At 43.8% G+C, this 27,227-nt stretch overlaps 1 protein-coding gene across 3 annotated transcripts in view; it reads right to left on the bottom strand.

Annotated features, from left to right (window-relative positions):
• The window catches only part of SCRN1 (secernin 1), a 59,148-nt gene that overhangs the window by 9,511 nt on the left and 22,410 nt on the right, over positions 1-27,227 (bottom strand). For all 3 annotated transcript variants that reach the window (XM_057550328.1, XM_057550326.1, XM_057550327.1), the window contains 4 exons: positions 17,622-17,803; positions 9,774-9,976; positions 8,557-8,751; positions 6,209-6,374 (listed from right to left, as the gene is read on the bottom strand). In XM_057550328.1, coding sequence (XP_057406311.1) covers positions 6,209-6,374; positions 8,557-8,751; positions 9,774-9,976; positions 17,622-17,722 — 665 coding nt within the window. In that variant the 5' untranslated portion in view covers positions 17,723-17,803. The remainder of the gene's footprint in view (positions 1-6,208; positions 6,375-8,556; positions 8,752-9,773; positions 9,977-17,621; positions 17,804-27,227) is intronic.

The raw sequence follows: 27,227 nt of genomic DNA, 5'->3' as shown, positions 1-27,227 counted from the left end.
CTAAGAACAATCATAGTCTTCTGCACCCAATATACAGGACAATAGCAGAGTAAAAATCAGAACCCTCTATGTGATGGAACTTCAAACCAGTCCACGCTCATTTTAACATCAGTGAGAGTGTCTGGTAGCATTTCTAAGACAGGAGGGACCATATGTTTAATCCATTTTAACTTTAAAAATAAATAAGTAAATAATATGACGAGGTTCCCATAACATTCTAAGGCAGCCAAAGCTCTCCAAGAGTTTTTTTCCAAAGTCTGTAAGGAAGTCAGCATCCTCAGCTGCTAAAAACATGAACCATAGATGTGTCTGGTGGTTAAAGGAGGTTTTTTTTGAGATTGAATAAATAAAATTACTGCCAATAAGAAACTGCAATAATACTAATATACCAGGGTGTGGGAATTATCTATAACTCAGTCCTAATAATTTATGTCTACATATCCAGGAAAGGGCAACGTGGATAACTCAGCCGTTTCCAAATGTTCTTATTTCCTGCCAATCCTTACAGAAGATCTCATTGAAAGTCCAAATAGGTGAGAAGATACTCTGACATCTTCTCACACTGAACCTCAGATGGTAGCTTCTTAAATGCCACTTGAGTAAATGTATGCTAATTAACGGCCCAGAAAGAGGAAACGACTTGCCAAGGCCGCATAGCCAGCCAGCCAGCGGCAAAGCCGAACTGCCATCTGGGTCGTGACCACCCCTCCCGGCCCACCCAGCCAGGGCGGTGCCCACTTCATCAGCCATGTGGAGAACCCCCAGAGGAGCCCGTGGGTGGCTCGGATGCAGGTGGGACACAGCTGAGGGAGCTCCAGAAGCTCATTCTCCTCCATCCTCAGAGCTGCCTCACAGACTGACCTTCAGAGAAGCCCCCTAACCCAGAGCTCACCCTGGTCACCCAGCCCCTCCACGGTGTGGTGTGACACGAATACAGAATGATAGGCCCAAAAGGGGAAGTGCTTCCACCAGCAAAGGTCGGCCCAGTAGCTGGTTAATGAGGAAGTTTAAAGGTGGCTGAGCTACGCTAAGGGGACCCTCGAGCAGGACAATTAAACAAAGAAAGCCATGAGCAACACGAAAGGGAACCCCGCCGCTGCACCCGTCAGCTCCCGCTGAGACAAACCGAAGGGCCACAGCACACAGTCCGCTGACACGAAGCCAGCACGGGCTTGCAAGGTCTGTCTCAGAGTCTGCAGGATTTTAGTCCCGGGTGACACTCTGAGCCACAGCCAAGAAAGGCACTTCACTGGAGGCATCTTTGCCTTCTCTGTCCCTTTTTTCTTTCTAAAACCTTGAGATGGATGCAACAAGCCAGTGTAAAAAAATCTGTTTTCCTCTCATTTGTTCCTTCCTTTGGAAGGAAAACAGAATTATCATGAAAGTCTCTAACATTTTATAATATATCATAATTTCCAAAGTGCTTTCATTCAATTCTCATGGAATTTCATTCATTCATTCATTCAATATGTGTGTAATGCTGAGATCCAGATACTATTCTAAGTACTGGGGATACAGCAGGGCAGCGGTCCCCAACCTTTTTGGCACCAGGGACTGGCTTCGTGGAAGACAATTTTTCCACGGACGGCGGGGTGTGGGGTGATGGCTCAGGCAGTAATGCGAGCGACGGGGAGAGGCAGATGAAGCTTTGCTCACTCGCCTGCCGCTCACCTCCTGCTGTGCGGCCCGGTTCCTAACAGGCTGCGGACCAGGGGTTGGTTGGGGACCCCTGCAGCAGTGAACAAGGCAGGGCAAAAACTTCTGTACCATTTCACAGATGGGATGACTGAGGCTCACAGAAGCTAAGTGCTTTGTCCACAGGCACATTCCTAATACGTGCCAGATGGAGAAGTAAATTCAGATCTTCTAAATCTAAAGTCATTTTCCCCCATTACCACTCGCCCTTATATATCCCTTCTGCGGGTTTAAAAAAAAAAAAAATATATATATATATATATACGCATTATGCTACTGCAGAAAAGCAAAATATTTTTGTGCTTTGGGATTTGGAACTTAAGTATCAGTGGCCAGCTCACATTTCTGACTTCAAACATGGCTCTGTTCATACGGAAGATGCAGAAACTCCCTGAGCGATAAAGCTGGGCTTATCCTGTGCCCTGGAGTCCCCAGCAGATCTGCTGGCGCATAAAATAGCAGCCCAAAGGCTCCTGCTTGGATGAATTTGCTAACTTTGAACCAATCTGAAAAGGGCCTGGAAGCACCAGTTTCTCTCAACTGCAGGTGTCCCTCTGAATGGTTCATCCATGGGTCATCCCAGCTTGACTGTGAGTCACTTTAATCATATAGTCAAAGCCACAACTGGTGGAGAGCAGAACTTATCCATGAAGGGTGCTTTCATTTAGAGGGAAAGAGAACTAGTACTTTTGGAGCATGGGACACCCTTAGGGCTGGATCCAGATACTCTGGGAGGTTTTGAAAAGTCAAAACCGTGGGGTAGGAGAGAGGAAAAAGACAGTGTTGGGAGAATTGGGAATGAAATCAGAGGGAGTGCTATTTTACACAAGGCCCTCAGCTCTGTGTCTGTCTGTGCAGGCTGCGCCCCACACTGTATTTACATAGTAAACTACGGTGTCTACAGCCCCTAACATTATCTCCAATAACGAAAAGGTTCCACTTGTCACTAACATTTGAATTAACCAGACAAGACAGTCTCAGCTGATGCAATGTAGCCTCTCAAGCCTAGTACCTGGGAGAAGACAAAGAAAACACGCACACACCATGTCCCTTGCATCTCCCCATTCCCTGTCACTAAAGTGGGTCAAACACCCTCTTTTTCCTAGAACTTCCTGCATATTTTCTGTTTCCCAGGCTAAAGTACACGGCCTAATACAATTAAAGAAATGGGTGGGGAAATAGCCTTCTAATATTTAAAATGGAAAATTTTTAATACTCTCCCCCTCTTGGTTTATCCATCCTGTATCTTGAGTATTTGTGTGTTTTCTCAGATGTGGGGGCCTCTCAGTGGTGAAAATAACAAGCCCTAATTCATGATGTCTGCCGATTTCCACGGTGTAAACACGCCCACTGGGGCCCATTTCAAGCTACCGATGTGATGTCACTGAACACAGGGTTGGGAAGAGATGACAGCATCTGCTTCCACAGACTCCGGCACACCACGAGACTCGGAATTTTACACTGTCTCAAAATGCGAAGCTACCTCTCTGCTATTTCCCTCTCCAATTCTTCATATCGATGAAGCTTTAGCGAGTACTGCTTCCACGTAAGAAATGGCCTCCAAAGGTCAGAACCGGTGCACTAAAGCCAATGAGTGTCACTATATGGATGACCAAGGCACCAGCTGACTCAACAGAATATTAATATGATGGAATTTGCCTGCTCAATAAAATTAATTAAAGGTCTTTTGCATCTCCCACCCACTCTCAAACTCTGACTTCTGCATCTGCTTCCAACTCTCCAACTTACATAGTACCTGGTACATATTAGGAGGAAGGGAGGAGAGAAGGGAGGGAAGGAGGAAGAAAAAAAGGGAATGTGAGAACAAGCTATATCGAGAAAAGGATCTATAATTAATGCAATGAGCAAAGAGCCAAGAAGTTCTGAAGCAGACAGACCAATAGTAAGATAATGTCCTTTGGTTTCTAACATTAATTGGGAAGATAAATAATATAGTCTTCTTTGATCATAATCTTTTGCAAGTCCACTGCTCTGAAACTATTTCCTGCGAACATCTCTCTAATGTTTTTAGCATTAGCAGAAGCCGGTTAAAATTTCCCTAATTGTATTACCTAAAAACCCAAGAGTAGGTAATTATGCTTCCTGATGACAAAATACAAAATGTTGAGCATGCCCAATTACAGAGAAACATTGAAATGTTGAATAGGAGAAAAAAAATCTATGACATTTCTATAGTCACAGTAGGAAATGTAGCTCATTTAACCAGAGAAGATAAAAATGAATGTCTTCCGGGAAGCCCTTAATAGCCTTTAAGTTCTTTTCAATTAATTTAACCATGAATAACTTTCTTTTAAAATTACTTGAAATTTTCCATTTTAGATATTAGAAAGCTATTTTCCAGCTCATTTTTAGAATTGTATTAGGCTGAGTACTTTACCCTAGGAAACAGAATTGTTTTATCTTCACATCCCAGCAATCACAAAGCCCTGTCTCCTAAGCACAGTTAGAGCAGCTATCTGAGACATCAGGAACCAAGGGGGTTGCTGTGGTCATTCTTCAGTTCAACCTGCTCCTTCAAAGGCTCCTGTTCCCTGAAGAACAATGTCTAAATACCTCGGCAGAGTGTTCCAGACAGCCTCTAAACGCCTACGTGTACCCCTGCGGGCCAGCACAAAGTGCTCACAAAAGCCACCAGCAAGCGAGGTCAGAGTCCACAAGGGGAAGTCAGACACCAGGGAGAGGAAAGACAAGCCCCAGATCTGATGGATCAAAAAGGGGGTGGGAGTGGGGCCATGGAACCAAGTGTTCAGAACTGGAAGATAAAATCAAGAGAAAGCAGCTGGAGTCAAACAAGAGGCGTGCCCTGAGAGGTTGCCTGGAATACTGCCCAGCGGGCGAGGCTCGCTGTCAGAGGCCAGCAGAGGTCCCACGCTGGGCTTGTGTACTGGGGGAGGGAGGGGCGGGTGGAGGAGGGATGGAAACATAAACTACAAGAGGATGCACAGCTGCAATGTGTGTCATTCTGTCTCATGCCTCTCTGCCTTTGCATATGCTGTTCCCTCCACCCAGAATGTCATTCCTGCTTTTAGCACCTAACAAACCTCTCTTCCTACAACCCCCAGTGCTCAAGAGTTCTTCCTCTGTGGTTTCCCCCTTCATTGTCTCCTTCGTGCCACCTCTTATCTTGCTCACACTTTGTCTCTAGTACCCAACAAGCATAAGATTTGGTACACAGCAGGTGCCTAATAAGTGCCTGTTGAATGAATAATGAATGAATGAAAAACTAAGGATAGCTTATACTGAATTTAATAGGTCTTGTTAGAAAGATCTATTGATATTGGCAGTAGTGAGGTCAAAGGGTCAGGAAAGGTACTTGGCTTCTCCCCTGAGTCATCAAACAGTCCCTAGCTGGACACTGCCATTGTCTTGTATTCCTGAAACAATAAGTGGAGAGTAAATACTTTCAGCTGGAAAGGGAATGAAATCAAACAGCTACAGATTCCCTGGTAGCAGAGTCAAAGGTTTGATACCCGATACTCAAATGATGATGGTTTTCAGCCAATGGAGCACATGAAAAATACCAGAAAACCTACTGGAATGGGCAGTCTTCTAGACCTCTCCAGCCTGAGGATCAGACTCACCAGACAGATTCCTAAGCCCACCTTAAAGATTCTGATACAATAGGTTTGGGTCAAGGCATCTGTATTTTTCAAAAACTCCCCTAAGTGATTCTGATAATTTAGAAATCACTGGATGGTTGTGTCTAAGCCACTGATGACATGATTTGTGGTGTGCATGACTGAAAGTTACCAAGGAGAAGGGCTGCTGTCTACCTGGTAGATCAGAGATAGTCTTAATAAATAATAGTTAAACCTACTATGCATTTACTTGGATTATCTCATTTAATCCTCCCAAAAAGCATATAACAGTAGGGGCTGGTATTGTGTCCATTGTACAGGACAGACACAAGCTTGGAGAGGTTAAGAGACTTACCAGTTACTAAGTGACAGAGGTGGAATTCAACTCCTGGCAGTTTATTCTAGAGGCTGTGTTCTTAAACACTGTGCAGTGCAAGCCCTTTGCTGAAGTGTGTGGGCAGAAAGCAATACCCTAAAACACAATGTCTTAGAGAAGAGGCCAGTGCACTTGAAGTGGCTTCAATGTGCATTGCCTCTGGACCATTCTGTCCTCTAACTCATAGGAACTGGTGGTTTTGATCAATCTTGGGCATTCCTGTATCTTTCTGTCTCACTGGGTCTTATTTATCTTTGCATCCCTCAAATACAACACAATGCCTGGTCCATAATATATATTAATAAATGTTTGTTGAATTTAAAACAGTTGGCTTCCATGATTGTGATGAACGCTATGTGACAAAAGCCAAGAACTTCCCTTCATCACATCTCTTTGTGCTGTACTGGCCATGGTGAGATGACTAAAAAATGTGACTCAGCTATACACCAGGAGGTGCAGGAACTCAGTGTGTGATTGCTGGGTGAGCTCTCAAAGGAAGCACACACTTGCCACCTGTGTGACTGTGTCTCAGACAAACCTGGAAGGATCTGGGGTCCCAGTGAAGTAGTGAATGCATGGCGAGCTTCTGTTCTGAGGCAGGACAGACACTACACTGGCTGTGGTAAGGAAAGACTCGGAGTCTATACAGACTCCACTGGCTTTGTCCCGTAAGATGTCAATCATAGTCTGCACAGTGATGCTTTCTGTAAAGAAAAGAGAGAGAGAGGAGGCAAGCTGTAACCAAAATCCATCAGTCCTTTCCCTTTTTAGTAACAGAACCCCTGAAATTACAGCTGGGAACAGAACTGCCCAAGTAGGGACTATATTTCCCAGCTTCCCTTGTGGCTAGATGTGGTCACGTGATAGATCCTGACCAACGGGAGGTGAGCAGAAATTATGTGTGCAACTTCCCCATTACATCCATAAAAAGGAATGCTTGCCCTTCACTTTTTTCCCTCCCTTCCTGCTGGCTGGGAGATGCCAGTGAGTGGACCACAAAAGGAAGTCATGTGTTGAGGCAGAATAACCCACCCACCCTGGACTGTCCATATACATCTGGATTGTAACATGGGAGAGAAATAAATTTCCATTTTCTTTAAGCCACATTATTCTGGGGTCTCTGTGTTACAGCACTTAGCAATTCCTCAACTAGTACAGTACACAACAGAATGATATTCATAAGAAAGTATGCAATCTATGCAGTGCACCAAGCAAGCTCTCTGGTACAATCTTGCTGGTTAGAGTCAATGCTATATTTGGAGAATGACCTCCCTGCAGTGGGAAATATACACAGAGAAGTATTTAGAATATTTAGAGCCATGAGGACTATTGGCTCTGACTTCAGATAAAAGGACTAACAAATCTTTCACTACACAGGATCCTGGTTCTACGTTTTCTCCCTCTGTTTATAATTCATTGAAACATTATTTTTTCAGTGTGTTCACAAAGATCAAATCAGAGCATCACATAGAGAAAAGGTGCCTTAAACTTCACTACCACGACTCACATCTTCTTTGTAAATCTCTATGAGTAACACATCACACCTAAAAATATTAACAGTATAAGTCCTTCTGTTCTTCAACTATCCAGGGTTCAAACATCCTCACTGTTTCATAAGTGAGTTTACTGATTTAAACCAGGATCCAACAGGTTGATAATGTCTCTTAAAACTCTTTTAATCACTGCGTCTCATTTTTCCCCCTTGCATTTTATTTGTTGGGCCATTTCTCCTGAGTTTCTCACACTCTGGACTTTGCAAGATGGACTTTGCAGATGGTGTTATGAATATTTTCCTCCATTCTCTGTATTTCTGGTAGACTAGTAGCTAGATCCAGAAGCTTCATCAGATTTACATTTGATATTTTGGCAGGACTACCTTACAACTGGTATTATATACTTTTACCAAGCTAGGTTTTTTAAGTTAAAAACTTTTAGGGTTTTTTATAAAGTTCCCATTTTTAAATGGATACTTTCTTACCTTCCTACCCAGAATATATTAATTAAGTTCTATAGCAAAAGTCCTAAAGCATTCTTCTAGATTGAGTCAGCCAACTTTTTCTTAAAGAACCAGATAGGAAATATGTTAAGCTTATGGGCCTTATAATCTCTGCCATAACTTACTTGTCGCAACTGCTCAACTCTGCCATGTAGCATGGAAGTAGCCATAAGCAATAGGTAAATAAATGGGTGTGGCTGTGTTCTAATGAAATTGTATTTACAAAACAGGCAGCAGCCAACAAGTTATAGTTTGCCAACTCCTGTTCTAAATGACCAATGGCAAATATAAAACGTGGCCACTGTGTTTATGTGGAAGGGTTTTCCACTCATGCATAAAAGTAACAAGATATCCAGTCACCCATGTTTACCTAAACATGGATTCTGACTAAGTCAATACTGGGTGGAAGATAGAGGGTTCATGAAAGGAATTCAGTTCAACAATTTGACTCAACAAATGTTCATGGAACAAAGGACTATAACAAGCCTCACAAGGGGATCCTAAGATGAGTAAAAGACAACACCCCTGATGTCAAGACTCAGCAGGCTAACGGGAGAGGAAAATACATGAAGAAGATAAGTCAAATACACAAATGCTGAGGTATAAGCAAGGCTGGAATAAGTATCAAAAAGACAAGCATGATGACATCAGCATTTAAAGGAGAAATAGGAAAAGGAAACATCCATGGATGAGAAAGCATCATGTAAACATAAATGCAAGTTGTCATCTTGCCTGCACAGCAAGGACTTTAGCACAAGTCGGTCTCTGTATACAAGGTCTGTTCTCTACTCTTCCTCTCTGCTCATTCTCCTGAGTTCAAACAAGGTCTCTGAAATAGCTGCAAGACGAAGGGTATGAGAGGGAGAATTGTAAGGGATACACTAACTCACCTTCTTGCTTTTCTAAGCTGTCTTTGCCTGAACAGCAGGCTAGATGGTCATCAGCTGGAGAAAAAACTTCAGAAAAATTGAACTCGTCCTCTCCCGTCCACCAGCCTTGACTCTGAGCGTAACTCCTGAGTTCAGGATGCTCTGCGTCGATCTTAGTCATGAGCGAAAGCTGATTGCAAATGCACTTGACTCCCTCTGTAGAGAGTGCAAAACCCAGTTATTTAGAAATAGACTTACAAAGACTTAGTCACGAAATGGAAATTTACAAGACATCTCTCCCCTGCAACTTGCCTCTAACTATAGGGAGGAATGGATTCCGTTTTTGAAGAGAGAAACAGACGATCCTTGGTTCTAAGATTTCCCAGAACGTGTGACCAGTCCTGACACATTTTATCACATTTTCAATGAGCAACAGTCACTTGATCTGGCGAACTAAACCCCAAGCATTTACTACTCACAAGAGAAGTGAAAGGTTCTTTGAAAGAGGCACTGTGCTACTAACAAGACTCACGAACATTGCAGCTCCGGAGATTCCTCCTCCCCAATTCAGTCTCACCCCACCTGAAGGAGCAGTTTACACTACTGCCCTCTGCTCAAATATATATATAGCTTTTAAAAAATAAAATAAAATATGATACGTCTTCATTCAAATTTTTTTCAGTTCCCAACATTTAGAAAAACACAGTAGCCCTGATAATGAATTGTTGTATTTATTTATTTATTTATTTAGGCCACACTGCACGGCTTATGGGATCTTAGTTCCCCGACCAGGGATTGAACCCGGGCCCCTGGCAGTGAGAGCACGGAGTCCTAACCACTGGACTACCAGGGAATTCCCGATAATGAATTGTTTTAAATTAATGGAATGTGCGTGCAAATATACATGCGTCTGGGTGCATGTGTGTGCACACGGGTGTGCATGAGGTTGAGAAAAATCTCTGGGACTTTGTTTCTGTAACTAAGAATTGGGACCTGCCCCCAGGCAAACAGTCAATATGAAATGTCAGGAGTGTGCTTCCCAAGCACTGACATCCTTCACTCCAGGCTCAGGAAACCCCCGTTCCTCTCTAGAAGCAGAAGCCCAGAAAGGAGAGGCACTCCAGAGCCTACACATGAAGCACAGAGTGTCTGCAACAGCAGCATGACTCCTGTAAGTCCAGGCACCATGGCCTCAGCTTTTCCTGTCCTCGAAACTCTCCACCGGCCACCCCACTCACCTGTGATTCTCTCCGCAGCCCAGTACTTCCCCACGGTCTCCAGCACCCAGGCTTCCCCACTGTCCACGATCAGATATGCACTTTGGAAGCTGTGGTAGGAGTTTGCATCTTCATAATAATTCCCGCCTTGTCCATGTTCTTCCAACAAGGCGACGATGACATCTAAGGCTTCTTTAGCTGTTGCCCCTCTCTCTAAACCAAGCCTGAAGTAAGAAAACCAGAAGCATACCTCTGTCATTTCTCACCACCTCATTATCAGCATAGGAACCAAAGGCTGGGACGGGGCTGAGTTATGAAGAACACCAACGTGTGTAACTATGTTAAGCACTCAAGCCAATACGCAAACAGATAAACAGCACTTGAACTCAGATACACAACTGTCACACATGCAGTTCAAAATCATGGGGGCGTTTTCTGTCTTTGGACGCACCCCTTCCATAGAGAGACAGGAGTCAGGAGCCCAGTGGCTTCTCCCTCTTGAAAGGAAGCTCGGCCACCTCTCTTTCTCTTTTCTAATTCTGACTCCCCTGGAGCTGGTCAGCTCAGTTGCAGCCCTTAGCAAGGACCCCTTCTCTGTGGCTTTTTCTTCCTCCTGCCTCTGGGCAAAAGGAAACCTCTCCCCAGCCCAGCCTTGACCTCTATTATTCTACACCAGATATTTTGATTAGTAATAAAAGTGCTCCACAGCCAGCCATTGTCCTCTGTGCATATGATTCACTCACAATCTCATTAGCAATGGGCGGCTGGTTCATACATGATCAGTCCTTTTCTACATATTCTCCTCCTACCTATCAGCGCACCTCTACTGCTGTAGCTTACAGCTTCAGTCATCCGAAAGAACATATTTCTTTCAAAGTGAAACAGCAGTCCCCTCCCAGCCCTTCCAATTAATAGACCCCTTAAAGCAGGCACAGAGACTGCCCTCTGTGTGACCCTGAGCAAGTTCCATAATATACTTGAACTTCAGTTTTATGTCACCTGTAAAATAAATACCTACATCACTGAGTACTATGAGGATGGGTTTTATGAGACAATGAACACAAAAATACATGGCTCTAGGGCCCAGCACCAAGTACGTGATCAGTAAGTTTCCAGACATAGCACACTATGGTAGAAAAACAAATGACTCAGAGATAAAGGGACCTCAGTTCTAATTCTGGTTCTGCTATCCACTGGGAGTAAACTTTCCGAACCTTGATTTTCTCATCTGTAAAGTGAAAACAGTACTACTTCCCTCTCCGGCTGATTTGAAAGAAGATGGCATGTAATGGGTGCTCGGTAAATGTCTATTTATTCATCTCTTCATTCAACTTGTAATTCTGGTGGCAGAAGCACAGAACAGAGCAATGAGCCGGCTAAGATGATAGCAGAGGCCAGTCCTGGGTGAGTTTTCAACTTGAGATGCAATCATTATTAAAATTCACCCAGCTTGATTCTTCCTGAAGGGACGTTTCACCGTGCTGCCGGATAATGCAACTGGTCTTATCTTTGCAAGAGGCTTATTTTCATAGGTAATTATATATCAATTCATTTGGCATTTCTTTTTTTTTTTTTTTTTTTTTAAAGATTTATTTTTTTTTTTATTGATTAATTGATTGATTGATTGATTGCTATGTTGAGTCTTCGTTTCTGTGCTAGGGCTTTCTCTAGTTGTGGCAAGTGGGGGCCACTCTTCATCACGGTGCGCGGGCCTCTCACCATCGCGGCCCCTCTTGTTGCGGAGCGCAGGCTCCAGACACGCAGGCTCAGTAATTGTGGCTCACGGGCCCAGCCGCTCTGCGGCATGTGGGATCTTCCCAGACCAGGGCTCGAACCCGTGTCCCCTGCATTAGCAGGCAGATTCTCAACCACTGCGCCACCAGGGAAGCCCCTGGCATTTCTTAATTTAAGCTTACTTAGGGAGGCTTGGTGACAAGGCAATGCTTTGAGAAGCTGAAGCCTGAGACTTCATGGGAGTGATAAAAGAATAAACTCGTTAGAAGATGGAATTAGTGGACTCTTCTGTTGGTCAGTGCCATCTTCTCCAAAAAGGAGTGGAGGAAATAAGCGCTCACCTTACCTTGAGGATCCAGAGCAAACAAGTGTGCTGTGAGTACGTCTCACAGCCCAGAGCTGGGCACACAGGAGGGCCCCTGCTTTCCACAGGTCCTGCTTTCCACAGGTCCCTGGTGGCCCCTGGTTACATCGTCTTATGTACGTATTCCAGGGAGAACCCTGTGCCCAGGGCCTTTGCAGGGCCCCAACTTACCCGTGCAAATGTGTGCTAGGAGCCTGTGAATACCCAGCCTGGGCAACAGTGCCACCTTTGGAAGCTGTGACTTCTCTTGTGCAGTTTCTAACTTACTCTCCTGCTGTTCTGCCTGTTTGGGTCCCACGCTGAGATTCCAACACACGTGCCCTCCCACACTGACTTTGATGCCCTCTGCACGGCATCTGCAGGGTCGCCTCAGCGCTCATCCACAGACACGATTCTGATTATACCCCTCATGCCAGGACCATGGGGAAAAGATACGCCTTTGTCCCACCTGACCACTCCCTTGCGGCCTCTCTGCCATGGGCTGAGAACAGGACAACTGCCAGAGCTGTGAATGACAGCGGGTTACACCCTCTCCGCCTGAGACGCAGAGGTACAAATGCACCAGACTTTGGTGATCCAGGCCACAAGTCTCCCAACACTGAGGCCTGTTTTAAAGCTTTTCATGACAGTTTCCCCTCCTAGATGAGGCAGATTCATCTGATGCAAAATGAGAACAGAGCCTTTCTGGCCCCCATGCTTACTTTCACTTCGGGTGCTACACCTCATTATGGGCTTGACTGGAGCAGGAAAAGGGATGAAATTAACTGGGCCAATGTTAGAGTCTCGCTCTGACATCAACCTTCAGTGCAATTCAAATCCTTCCGAGTGCGTGCTTGGTCCGGGTTTTTCTGGGTCTTGGAGTTAGATGCTCCCAAATTCAGATCCTTATTTTTTATGGGAAATCCTGGAGAAAATCCCTCTTTGGGGCCCGTGACCTTTTCACTGGTATGTCAAGCTCACTGCGCCCATTCCTGAAAGGTTAACACAGCTCACTAAGGAAGATGAGCACCATGTGTTCTCCCCTAATGCAAGCCCTCGTGTTTGGAAACTCGGCTTGCTTGTCTTTTTTTTTTTTTTTTTAATTTTTATTTATTTATTTATTTATTTATTTATTTATTTATTATTTTTGGCTGTGTTGGGTCTTCGTTTCTGTGCGAGGGCTCTCTCCAGCTGCGGCAAGCGGGGGCCACTCTTCATCGCGTTGCGCGGGCCTCTCACTGTTGCGGCCTCTCTTGTTGCGGAGCACAGGCTCCAGACGTGCAGGCTCAGTAGTTGTGGCTCACGGGTCCGGTTGCTCCACAGCATGTGGGATCTTCCCAGACCAGGGCTCGAACCCGTGTCCCCTGCATTGGCAGGCAGATTCTCAACCACTGCGCCACCAGGGAAGCCCTTGCTTGTCTTTCTGACACCTATGTCTCCATTAATTAGGGAGACCCCTGTGCCTTTGAATCCCAATTAGGTAAAACCAAGTTATAACTAGATTTACCGTGGATATATAATCACTGCCCTGGGGAAAGTCATAAAAATAGTCAACTCCCCTCCCCTTTTAGGGATGAGCTTGGTGTTCCTATAGGGATGTAGATGCAAATAACCCTCCTTCTCCCCCACAAATCCAGGGGTCTGCAAGGCCCCTCTTGGTTCATGATTTTTTGGACATTGAATGATTCCCAGCCTCTAGCCAGAGGGATAGAAGCAGGAGGGGGAAAAAGCGGATGCTAAGGGCTGCACTGATTTGGAAGAAGGATGTGAGAAACCTTTTGACTAACCTCCATCTCTTGGTATCCAGAGCTTCCTGGCTCCTGGAAAGGAGAAGTAACCTGCGATCTAGTACAGACAGGGGTCGCCTCCCTGAGGGGAGCGGGCCCCGGTACACCAGGCTCTGTCGAAGCCTCGGGCAAGTCCCTTAACCTCAATTTCCTGTCTACCAAACAGAAGTAATCAGACCCACTTCACTGGATTGTTGTCAAAGTTAAATGAAATATTCTATCCAAAATGCATCGTACAATAGTGTTTGCGAAATACTAACTCTAATCCACAGGTTCTTTCCTCCTACAGACATTGGCTGGGCCCCCTTTCAGGTCACCTGTGAGTCCTCACACTCTCCACAACCTAAAGAAAACCCTTGGCCCTTTCCAGTGATTACACTGGCCTCTTTTCAAGGACTTTTGTGTCTTTTTACATGCTGAGGGTCTGATGGAAAGTGTCCAGAATTATAAGATGCTCTAAGATACTGGGATGGACTGGGTTTTAGTGACAAAGTTAAACCCAAACGGAGCAGCAAAAGTCAGTCTGCAGAAAAAGAAGAGAATAGAGCAGTCATGCAAAGGGAAGAAGAGGCGTGAAACCTGAACGATTGCAGTGACGCCCGGGGGCCAGCTGTGCCGGCTCGGAGCAGCCGGCTCTACGTCAAGAATTCCGATCTAGTTGTTAAACCATTGGTAGCCTGACATCAGTCATCGTGGGAGTATTTACGCCATGGAAACTGGAAAAGGCTACAAATCAGAGCTGCCCCCCACCACCCCGCCCCAGTCTGGTTATTAAACATTTACCAGAATGCCACTGATGAATGAGTTCTAAGGGCTTTCTAGTTCTCATCCAAGAGGCCAAGATGCATTATCATGAGAGACAGACCTTGGATTGTAAGAGAACCCTGACCTGCAGAAAATAAATTCCCATTTTTTAGGCTAGCTCCATTCAGCTTCTTGTTACTTGGTACCAACCTTCTGAAACATGCAAAAGTGGAGTATATGTGTTTATGTGCCTCTTCCCGGGAGAAAGGGATTCGTTGACAGATTCTCACAGAGATCAGTGTATCGAAAGTAGCAGATGTTACTTAACATCATAAACTGAAAATGAAATATAAAAACAGTATTGCCTAATGCTTGAATTCACACAGCAAACCTCTAGGAAACACATACAAATTATACTTTTATCTTAAACTCAGTGCCCAATAAAGTGCTACCCACGTTCACTTAACGTCCCTTTGGACTGAGGCTGGATTTGACGTGCTGTTGGAAAGCACAAAAGATCAGAATCCATAGAGGGGCAGCTGGCCCTATATAATCTTTGAATAATCAACCCCAGGTCTAGCAAGCACTAGAAATAGAGTGTAAAACGCAAAGAGCTTGCTCTCCCAGGAGTTGTCCAGGAAAGAACTGGCATCCAAGCATAGCAGACAAGCACGGACAGAGGAAGTAGTGATCCCTCCAACAGCAATACCTTGGAGACACTGAGCCCAAACTGAGAGAACACAGCTCACGGACTGCAAGTTTCCTCTAGCACGCTGGTTCTCAACGCTTCGTGTGTTTCGGAAGCACCTGGAGGGCGCGTTCAAGCACGGATTGCTGGTCCCACCCCCCAGAGCTGCTGATTCAGGAGGTCTGTGGTGGGGACCCAGAATCTACATTTCAAACAACTTTCCAGGTGATGCCAGAGCTACTGGGTCACCAACCACACTCTGAGACCCACTGCTCCGGAGCCTTGCTACTCAAACAGTGCTCTGTGGTGCTTCAGCACCCATCTCCTGGGAGCCTCTGAGACATTGATCTAGGAGGACTTCTGGCTCAGCGGTCACTTTTAGCATTCGGTTAGTATGAACTGACCCCTCACTATCTGACTGGGCTTGGCTGAACTGATCATCGCTTGTATAAAGCTGAGACCCTGAACTCACAAAGAGCCACTCAAGGTGCAGACACCTGCGGCAGGGTCCTCTTCGCACACCTGCTTTTTTCTTGTCATAACTGGACATGGGTGGCCAGGGAAGGCGTTAAGGTTAAATGACTATCATTAAGTTCACCCTATAATCTATGCCTGACACTTGTTACTGTCCAGACCTTGGTAACTATCACAACCCCAATTATGTGCCAAGTGTATCTTCTCGGTCTACATCCCGCAGCGTTGTAGACCCAGGTCAAAGGTATCTTCTTCTCGAAGCATTCCTAAACAGACTCAGTCCATTATCATCTCTGGACATCCAGGGGTGTTTGCTGAGGGCCTGGGGTTCTGTGTCATTCATGTGGCTACAAATCTCAGATTGCCTTGAGACACGTCTCTCCTTCTGTCATCTTAAATTGGTCTTAAAATCTTGCATTGCTCAATTTTCTGTCTTCTCCCAGCAACCAGACTAAACTCTCTTTGAAGTTTTTGAGCTTCTTCATGTGCCCACAGAGTCTACCACAAAGCAGATATTCAGTAACTCTCGTTGCCTTATAGGTTGATGAACTTGAGAAGATACATCAGAGGCTTCGAAGAAATTTAAAAAAAAATTCTTTTCTGTCGTCCCTTAGAAATCAACTGTTTAAACGGTGGTATTTGCCAGTTCTATAAATCCCCTGCCATAAAGTCAATAATAACTCAAAATGCAAGGCTATGAATGAGGCATAAAGGGGACATTATTTTTCATTGTTAACTCTTCATTTTTAGGATTTCTATTAAGCATGGAGGTAAAAATACTGGGACAACTGTCAAAACATAAGCTCAAAACTTGTTGTTATTCTATCCATTTCATTCTGTTGATCAAGAGAAAACTGATTATAAATATAAGGCTTTTCCCTCCTTTTCTCCAGCTCAGGGAATCTGCTCCTTCTGACTTTATAATAACCAGGAAGCATAAGGAAGGGTGAGGAAGGTATAAAGGCAATATGGCATCAAAGGGGTGTCACAAACAGACCTGTCCATCAGCTGGAAGAAGCTGTGGGCCACGGAGGTCTCTGTGTAGATGTGCAATTTCTCCCTACAAAACCTACAAAATGTAAAAACCTCTATTCCTTTTTATAGGATGTTACATGTGGGACGCTCTCTGGAGGTCACCCAATCGAGGCCTCACATCGGACAAGGGACAAGTATCCACACTGAAAACCAAGACCTCCAGCTCCCAGCCCAATCCTCTTTCAATCATGCCATTACTCTATTGCATTTCAGTATTTCAGAAAAAAGGAAGCCATTTCAGAACGTTGTTTCATTCCCACCCACTGTCTACTTTAGTCATTCTTTCCAAACTCAGTCGTTGATCAGCCGCTACGTGCCAGGCACACAGCCCCTAGTGCTTGTGACACAGTAGTGAACAAGGCAACAGAGAACCCCCATCCTGCCGAGCTTACACGTCCGCTTCCCTCTGTTACACTGTGGCTGGAAGGGGAGGGAAAGGAAGAAAAGATGACCAAGACATAGAGGGGAAAGGAGGGAAGTGATTTCTGTTCTTTTTTCCTTTATCTTTTATGTATTTTTTATGTATTCTTTTTATTTTTATATATTATTAGATAGATACAGTTCAAAGACCATAAACTTAAAAGTGTAGTTCAGTGGTCTTTAGTATATTCATAAAGTTGTGCAACTATCACCATAATCTAAATTTAGAACATTTCAACACCCCAAAAAGAAGCACCATATCCATTAGGAATCACTCCCCATCCTCCACTCCAACCCCAGGCAACCACTAATCTACTTTCTGCTTCTATGAATTTGCTTATTCTGGATATTTCATGTAAATGGAATCATACAATAATGACCTTTTGTGTCTGGCTTCTTTCACTTAGTATAATGTTTTCAAGATTCATCATGTTATAGCAGGTATCAGTACTTAATTTTTTTATTGCTGAATAATACTCCATTGTAATCTATTCTTTTTTCCATCACCTCCAAGTTTATATCAAAAGGCACAAGTCATCTTTGGAAGGACTGCGTTACGAAGTATGAGGTTTGGAGGCAGATAAATCCCATCCCCACACCCCACCTGTTCTGGGCAGTTGTTTCAAAGAATCACCAGGCAGTACCTGACCAGATCCATCCCCAGTAAGGCTTCCGTTTCAGCGGCTGGTTCTCTGGCATTGATGGCTTCATTGGCTATGCACACTCCATGTTCATTGGCTCCCATTTCTGCCCCCCAAAGCCAGGCAGGTCTGCTTATCACGATGGCATGGGTCCTGGGAACTTGGTCGATTGAAATGTAAGTGCACTAAAAAATGAAGACAGGAAAGAAAAGGCCATCACCTGTCAGGTACCACTTAGTTTTCACCTTGGTACTTACATTAAACCACCACATCGGTTACAAACAGAGCCGAGAAATAAAAGGCCTTGCGAACACCCAGACTTAAAAAACACCACACGTCTCAAAGCAGCTCTAAGGTTTCCACAGTGAGTTTCAGTCTTGTCACTCACTCAGTTTTCTGTCTCTTTGGTTCGGGCCAATCTGTGAATAATGTTTACATCTACAGCAGTCCATCTTCTTGAACCAGGTATTCAAGGAATCTCTGCCCTGAATATTCTGTATCTAGCCATTTCAATGGGCACAGATGGCCACCAGCATTTTAAACAAGCATAGCTATTTATTTGCAAAACTCCTTCTAGATCAGTGGTTTTCAAACTTTTTAAAAGTTATAGAGTCCTATCTATAAAAGAAACTTTACCTAGATGCCTAACATAGAAAGCAGATAAAAGGAAAGATGCTTTGTCTGAAGAAAAGAGGTCCCCTAAGCTTCCTGCAGTGATCCCTAGGGCTCCCTGGAACACAGTTTGACAACCCACATGACTGCTCTAGTGGTAGAAAAGAGAAAATGACAGTGATACTTTACATTTAACTAATGCATTAAATGTACACTCTCTTATCCATTGTGCTTCCTGGTCTGTCCCATTTGATTCCCACACTAAGCCCATGAGGTGGACATATAAGGAAACAGTCCCAGAGAGGCATATTCCTAACTGCTGTCACAACTGCAGTACATAACCACTTAGAGCTGTGTCTTACCTTCTCCAGGCTGCTGTGTCTTTACCTGGAAAATGAATGAGCTAATCTAGATCAAGCTACTTCTTTCCAAGTATTGATACTTTTAGCCTCAGAACACTTCCTCCATACAAACTCTTACATAAAAGCATAAAGACAATAAAACTGGTCAAAGTGTACTGAGGTGAATGGAAGAACAGGCATGGGACTGGGGATAGATAACTCAGAGCCTTTCCCCTCCCCATACCGGGCCCCTGGGAGGACTCGGCTAGAGCAGTTGGAAAAGCACTAAACTAGGCTGTCCACAGGAGCCTCCTGACGCTGACATGCTAGCAGTCTATGACACACATACTCTTCCCGTGGAAGTTGCAGTATGGAACTCGGGGCTCTAAATTACACAGAGCTTTTTAGCTCTCAGGGGAGAATTTTATCAGCCACAGCAGCCATTTGCATTTTAAATTGGGCACCTGAAAGCACTGGATCAACTGCAGCCTCAGATCTTTTTTTTGATTCAAGACCCACTTATATGGACTGAATGCAGCCCAGAAAGCTACTCTGCATTGATTTTCCATAATCTCTAAACCTCAGGTAAGAGCGGAAATGCACACTCACTGGTCACGTGACATCTGTATCTTCACAATCCACGTTAGGTATTGCTCTGCACTGGGATAATGTTATTTCATTTGATAAGTATTTGTAAACTGAAAGCTAATTAAACCCGGAGGTTGTCAAGAGACCTTTGAGTTTTTCATGGCAAACTGATAATAAAATATACTCTTGAAATGTTTTCCCCTATTCAGTTCCCGAAAGTTATTTATTGTTTAAAAAAAATGATTCTTTTACAGCAAAAAGCTGGCCAAAGCAGTAAACAGACTACGGTCCTCTGTGCTCTTCTAAATGGAATTGAAGTTTATATGTTAGAATTGTACTATTTCATGCAAAAAGCAGCATTGATCAATACTTTCCAAAACCCCTGTACCCACTGAGGTCCAGTGACAAACTCTATCTTGAAAAGACTAAGTAAATAGGGAAGGAATCTCAGATTCTTAAGCACAGATTTATCATAAGGTTTTTTTTATAAGGACAGGAAAAAAGCAAAATAGGAAATGAGCTTTTTATTTGCCCTCAAATTCATTTTTACACATTCGTTCCCATTTCACCAATTATCTACAGAGCACCGACCACACACAAGGCATTTCGTGCTAAGTGCTGCTGGCAGATAAATCAGTTAGGAGGCCCAGCCTCTGTCCCTTCAGTTGGGAAAGAAGGAGAAGGCACATACGCAGACTATGACCACAGGCCAACTTCAGTAAGTGTCACTGAGGCCTGTCTGCTTAATATGCACTGCATCTCGTCCCCTCCTCCCACCTTGTGCTCTGATCGACACCATCCTGCTCTTCCTTTTCCTTTCCCCATTCCATGCCATTTTGACCCTTCCAAAATACTATATAATTGACTTATGTATTGCACGTGCTGTTTATGTATGCTATCTCCACCAGCTAGAATGTAAGCTCTATTGAGAAATTACAGAAGGGAAGGAGGAAGAGATATTTGCTGTTTAGTTCATGATATATCCCAAATCTGGTATATAGTAGGCATCAATAAACCTTTTTTTGAATGAATGAATGGATAAATGAGTGAACGAATGAATAACAAAGGTCGGAGGGAGCATAATAGAGGTTCAAAGGAAAGGGAACACAACCAAGTGGGCAGAGGTTTTATCAAGTGAGTGACATTTGGGTTGATCTTGAAAAGTAGGCCAGACATCGAGGTATTCCAGACAGAGGTAAGAGCCTGAGAAGAGAAAGGTGGGGATGTCAAAAATGTGTTCACGGTTCAGGGAGGTCCTCCACCCTGCCACTTAGGGGAGCTATGATGGCATTGAGTCACAGGACTGCAAAAGCTCAATAAGTACTGACAGATAAAAATGTTGAACACGGAATCCAAAAGACCATATGGTCTCTGTGGGAGTCCAAAATACATGCAGCCAACCTGACACTTTTCAGGCCAAACTTAGAATCATGAGGAAGGAAGGAGATCCCCAACTAGCCAGATGGGCTACATCAGCACCTCCCAAGCACCAGGCTGAAAGCTGATTCCCCAGATCTCCTCACAGGCCACAGGGTCGGGGAGCGGGAGGTGGGTGTGTGTGCACCCCAGCCTTAGTGAGCCTGTAACACATGCCCCTCGGGGCATCTTTGTCATGGACCACAGAAGTCTGGGCCTCACAAGGGCCCTTCTGTGGCTGCAATTCACACATGGTCCACTGGGTTTGAAATCTGTCTAATCACACCCAGGTGTGGGAGGGAGTGGGGAGGATGGACACACTTGTCTCATAGAGATCGGTTATTTAAAATCCCAGTTTGGGAGCAAACCTCACAAATAAGGAACATTTACACAAGATGTAACGAGTTAAACTTTGTAAAGTCAGCCATCTAGAACATGAACTCCGCAGGCAGTCATTTTCTTAAGTAAAATTCACTGACGCTCACAATTTCCACATTATTAACAAGGCAGAGAAAAAGTGGGATTTGAGGTAGCAGGAAAGGTTTCTCTGGGGAAAAAAATCCAAAAGTACCTGAAATTTTCTTTCAGCCTGGAAAAACAATTTAGTTCTAAAGTCAAAAGTCCTAGCCAAGTTTCTATGAGAGAAAATGTTCACCACTCAGAAGATCAGTCTTTACGGGGATAGTTCTGGCCTCACTTCGGTGATTAAGCTGTTCGAGGGGGCTTCAGAAAAAGAGGAGCAGTTTGTCTTGCTGCCCCATGGCCACACCCACCCAGCCTTTAATAAAACAAATCTGTCAGCTAGTGTGACTTCTGGGGGCCAAGGCCACACAACAACATAAGAATGCCCAGGGCAGGGGGCGTGGTGAGGCACACTTCTAAATGTCAGCCTTGCCTAATGCTAATCACTGAGGTTTTAAAGGTATTACCTGCACTGAGCTTGTCGCTCTCAGCTGGCTCCTGGGGACACATGCCAGGTTGGAGGACGGAAAGATAAACCTTGACAAGGCCCCGGAGACAAAAACAAATGACAATTCTTCTTCAGGGCAAACCCTTTATTATTTTGTGTGATGGTGTCCAAAATGAAAAAGCAAAATCAGCGTCATGCTGTCGCCTACCCCTTGCACATTCCTGCACACACTATTTCTGGATATCACCCAGTGAAAGGGGAATAGAGACACTCACACAATAGACGTTTCAATTAATGAAACGCAATCATTGTGCCTTTCCTACTGTACTCAGATGGTGAACATAACCCTGGCACCACCAGCGAAAACCACTGTGAAATGAGTTGATGAGTCAGCCAGACTTCTTAGGGTGGGAAACAAAGGTAGGGAAAATGGGATGCTTCAGGGAAATAGTTTTAGGTTCAGAAAATCTGTGACTCTAAAGCAGCACTGCTAATTATCACTGAGGTTGTTCGTTTTTTAATTTTTTTTATTTCAGTGTCCTGCCTGCTACTTGACTGGTTTTTGAAAATGTGCCCTTAAGGCTCATATGAGTCTAAACAAAGACAAAAGAAGATGTTGACCACACTTTAGAAGAGCTGCTTTTTATTGCCCCGAAGCTGTAAGATCTTTGAGGATGGACAATGCAAAGGCCTGGCGTCAGAAACAGGATTGGGAAAGGGGACGTGATGGAAGGAAGCCCCCTGCCGAGCCACTCTCCCACGGAGCAAGGGAGATGCCCTGACCCCACAGAAGGCTGGGGACTCCTGCTCCTGGGGCTGAAGAGACGAAAACAGGGAAACAGGAAGAAAGACACACAATCTACTTAGTGGCCATGGAGCTCTGGTCAGATTTCTTTGATTCCAGAATGACTTGTGCTCTCCTGCTGTAGGGGATAATCTTCAGAATTAACATTCAGGACCCACCCCCTGCCCACCATGTACACACATACTCCACACACCACAAATACCGCCACCACCCAAACAATGCTACTAACAACACCACCAGCTATCACTAATTGGTAATTTTCTATTCTTCTCGCAAATATTTTCATTGGGGAAGAAAAGGGAAATGATCTACTAAAAACCCACCCCAATTGTGAAAGTTGTATAACCTTGCTGAGGATACTAATCCCACACTGAACTTCATACAATAGAAAATAAAAATAAATTAAAACTAACTTTCAAAGAAAAGGAAACAATGAATTCTAAAGGAGAGAAAAATGGAGGTGAGGTTTAATATATAATAATAAGAGAATCTTTCAAAAAACATTATGTATCAAACCTGACTTGCCTATCAAGAATTCTGTCTCCATAAATTGTGGTATAATTACTCTCTTGGGCACCAAGTATGACTCATGTAAACTGTAGTTGAAATCCATTGTTTTTCCAGGAAAATATTCTAATGTTGGATCCATTTTTTTCTTAACTAGAAGGTTTAACCATTTAAGAATAGACCTATACCCATCCATGAGCACAGATGCACATCCACACACACACAAATGCACCCATGCACACACAGAACATCAGGATCCAGGAGGTTATTCATCTGATTCTTCAACACCCCTACCCACAGGGAGAAGCAGGGCCTGAGGCAAAGGGAGATGAGTTCTGTGACGCACAGTGTACAGCACCCTCAGAGAGGACACAGGGGCTCTCACAGATTGATACATACTTATCCATCCTACTCTTCAACCAAAAGAGGAGTTGTTAAAAACCCAGAATCCACAGAAGAAAGACTAAAGGACACAAAATAAAATGTTCCAATCTGCCAGCTGTGCAGCTGAACAAAAATGTGCAGTGTAATTTTAGAAACTGAGGAACTCTGTGCTTGGAGGACCCCATTTCTTATTCCTCCATCTCAAGCAAAGTGAACTGGACATAGAGTAGATGACAGATGGACAAGCAGACCGATGGAGAGACTGAGTGAAAGATGAAGGGTAAGAAAGGGGACGAACTGGAAGAGAAGACCGCTTGGTAGGATGGACCAGCTGGAAGGGTGGGTAGGTGGGCAGATGAGCAATCACAGTGACTCTTTTTTTAAATGAAACCTCCATTAAAAAAAAAAAAACCCACAATTTTATTTTATTTTATTTTTCTTTTGGCTGCGCCGCACGGCATGCAGGATCCTAGTTCCCCGACCAGGGGTTGAACCCATGCCCCCTGCAGTGGAAGCATGGAGTCTTAACCACTGGACCACCAGGGAAGTCCCACAGTGACTTTTTGCACACGGTTATTCTCAGAAAATGGACTCCAGAGGCTGCAACACTCATGTATGAGATTTCTAGGGAAACTGCAGACTATGTATGTTTAAAATGTCATGAAATGGCTGAGGAATAGATGGGTTTTTATGAGAAGTTCTCACTCTTCATAGTTAAACTTTTTCTGTATGCTAATGAGGACTATTATGAAAGTTACATTATAGTTATTGTAGCTCATAGGCCCAAATATGGAAAAGAACCTGTCATTCTGTACTTGGGGCAAAAACAGCGGAGGGAGACAGGTGTAACTGTTCGGGAATTAAAGGGATAAGAGTAAGTTTGAAAAGCAGATTTAGCACGTGCTAAAGATAGGAGTTTGGGAACTGACACCTGGAGTTACAGAAACTCTAAACACTGGTCGATTGTTTTTTCAAAAGAAGAAAAAACCTCTCTCTGCACAGTGTTCTCCTTGGAGTTTACAAAGTGCTTTCACATGTTAGCTCACACGTGCTTTACAAGAACCCAGGAAGGCAGACACAGAGGGTGCTGTGATCTCCTTCTGGCAAATGAGGAAACTGAGTCTCAGAGGCTCAAAGGCCCAAGATGCACTAAATGGAGAAGGCAGGACTAGAACCCAGGACCCTGCCTCCTGAGCCAGAACTCATCCCCCTAGTTTCAGGTGACTGTAAATTTCAATTGATTTATAATGATAGAACATGCTTAAAATGCTACATGTTCATAGAAGGGTGGCAGGCTAGAGGGAGGAGGGGATATTGGTGCTGGGGCCTTGAAGCATGCATAGGAGTCTACCAAGTAGATGACAAGAGTGGAGAGGAAGGACATTCTCAGCAAGGGATAGAAAGAGCAAAAGTACAGAGAAATGCAAGAGCGCTGTTTGTTCAAGAAATGACAAGCAGCTCAATATAGCTGAGGCCTATCGTGTAAGTGAGGAGAGGAAAACTAAGTATGAGGATAAAAAAGAAAGCAGGAAATTGTACAACCCTTATGGAGATCAATTATTACAAAAAATTTATCCTAAGACCCAGTGATCCTGCATCTGGAAGTGTATCTAGTGACTGTACCTACACAAGTACAGAAAGATTTATGTACAATGTTCTTCACGGCTGTACTTTCTAGACCAGCCAAAAGTCCAAGTATCCACCAAGAGGGGACTGATTCAATAAATTTTGGAGTATCTCCACAATAGACTACTATCAGCTGTAAGAAAAATAATAATAATCTCTATGTTCAGCAATAGAAAACTCTTCAGAAAATGTTACTAAACAAAAAAAGCAAATTGTAGACCTTTTTGTAAGTTTGAAATTATACATTAAAAAAAATCAAGTCTCAGAATAGTGTATATAATGTGCTACTTTCATGAAAAAAGAAAAAAAAGGCTACATATCCATATTGATTTGCAGTAGTTTGCACAAAACAAGGAAAAATGGGCAAGAAGATAATAGAAGGGATTACATAAGATGTGAATCAGGGGCTTCCCTGGTGGTGCAGTGGTTAAGAATCCACCTGCCAATGCAGGGGGCACGGGTTTGAGCCCTGGTCCGGGAAGATCTCACATGCCACGGAACAACTAAGCCTGTGCACCACAACTACTGAGCCTGCATTCTAGAGCCCGCGAGCCACAACTACTGAGCCCACTTGCCACAACTACTGAAGCCCACACACCTAGAGCCCGTGCTCCGCAACAAGAGAAGTCACCACAGTGAGAAGCCCGCGCACCGCAACCACAAGTAGCCCCCACTCGCTGCAACTAGAGAAAGCCCGCGCGCAGCAACGAAGACCCAACACAGCCAAAAATAAATACATAAATAAATAAACAAACAAACAAACAAATAAATAAAAGATGGGAATCAGGGTAGACAGGAATAAGGGGAGATTAAGACTGCTTACTGTAAACCTTTTAATGTTATTAAATCTTTGAACCACACCAATATATCACCTATTCAAAACGTAAAATTACATTAAAAAGTATCTTTACCCAAATCAGTTGAAAATTTATGCCCATACAAAAACCTACACATAAATTTTACAGCAACTTTATTCAAAATTGCCAAAACTTGGATGCAACCAAGATGTCCTTCAATAGGTGAATGGAAAAATAAATTATGGTACACCCAGACAATGGAATATTATTCAGAGCTAAAAAGAAACATTCTATCAAGCCTGGAAGAGACATGAATGAATCTTAAATGTATATTACTAACTGAAAGAAGCCAATCTGAAAAGGCTACATACTATATGATTCCAACTACATAACCTTCTAGAAAAGGGAAAACTATGGAGACAGTGAAAAGATCAGCGGTTGCCAGGGGTTAGGGGAAGGGAGAAATGACCAGGCAGAACACGGAGGATGTTTAGGGCAGTGGAACTACTCTGTACGACAGATACATGATATGAGAAATTGTCAAAACCCATAGAATATATAACACAAAGAGTGAACTTTAATGTAAACTATTGCCTTTGTTAATAATAATATATCAATACAGCCTCATCAATTGTAACAAATGCACCATATTAGGGCAAAATGTTAATAGTAGGGGAAACTGGGAGGCAGGGGGTTGGGGGGAGTTGAGGGGTTATATGAGAACTCTCTGTACTTATACTCATTTTTCTAGAAACTTAAATCTGCTCTGAAACTGTCTATTAATTTAAAAGAAAAGAAAGAAAAGTGAGCAGGGTGCCAATCAGGAAGAGTTGTGAATGGCCTACAAATCAGCCTGGACTCTCGTCCTATAAACAACCAAACATTTTTAAACAAGGCAATGACAAAGCTGTGATCTGGAAAGAAAATTCCGGTGACACTGCAGGGAACAGAATTCAGGAGAAAGAGACCTGGGCACCAATAAGCAGATTAAAGCAGAAGGGAGATGGGGGTGGGTGAGAATGAGCTGGGGGCCGTGGAGTGGAGATGGGGACACAGGAGAGGAAGCAGCAAGACTCAGTGACAGCCACCCCCGTGCATCCACAGAGGAGTGGGAAAACGGGGGTCAACGCTTCTGTCTGGTTTCTAGATTAAACGATGCGGCAGACAATAGCGCTGTTAGAGGAACAGATGAGACGGGGAAAGTGAATTTGGTTTTGGATCCGTAGAGTTATTTTACCTGCAGAGTATGGATGTGGAAACGTGCAGAGGCAACTCAGAAAAAAGGTCAGGGCTGCCTTGGGGACAAACTCTGGTATGTATCAAGCTGCACTTATTTATGCAAGGGGACATGATGTAACCTATGGTGTATTTGAGCATTAACATACCATAGGTTAACTAGTGAAAGGAATCTAGTCTATTTCCTAAAATGATTGTAACCATGAGAATAAAATACAGACTTATTTAACCTATTCCCCAAAAAAGAAAACAAATTTTTTCTAAAATATTTATTTCAGCCATATTTATAAAAGGCTTTGTGCAATATTGTAGTTACTATGGCTACTAAAAAATGACCCCAAATTTAGTGGTGTAAAACAACGGTTTATTATGTTCGTGAATTTGATG

Source organism: Balaenoptera acutorostrata, chromosome 7 (assembly GCF_949987535.1).
Source record: "Balaenoptera acutorostrata chromosome 7, mBalAcu1.1, whole genome shotgun sequence".
Classification (NCBI taxonomy): domain Eukaryota; kingdom Metazoa; phylum Chordata; class Mammalia; order Artiodactyla; family Balaenopteridae; genus Balaenoptera; species Balaenoptera acutorostrata.
The sequence above is the reverse complement of the archived record's forward strand: the minus strand, read 5'-3'. Positions and strand labels throughout refer to the sequence as shown.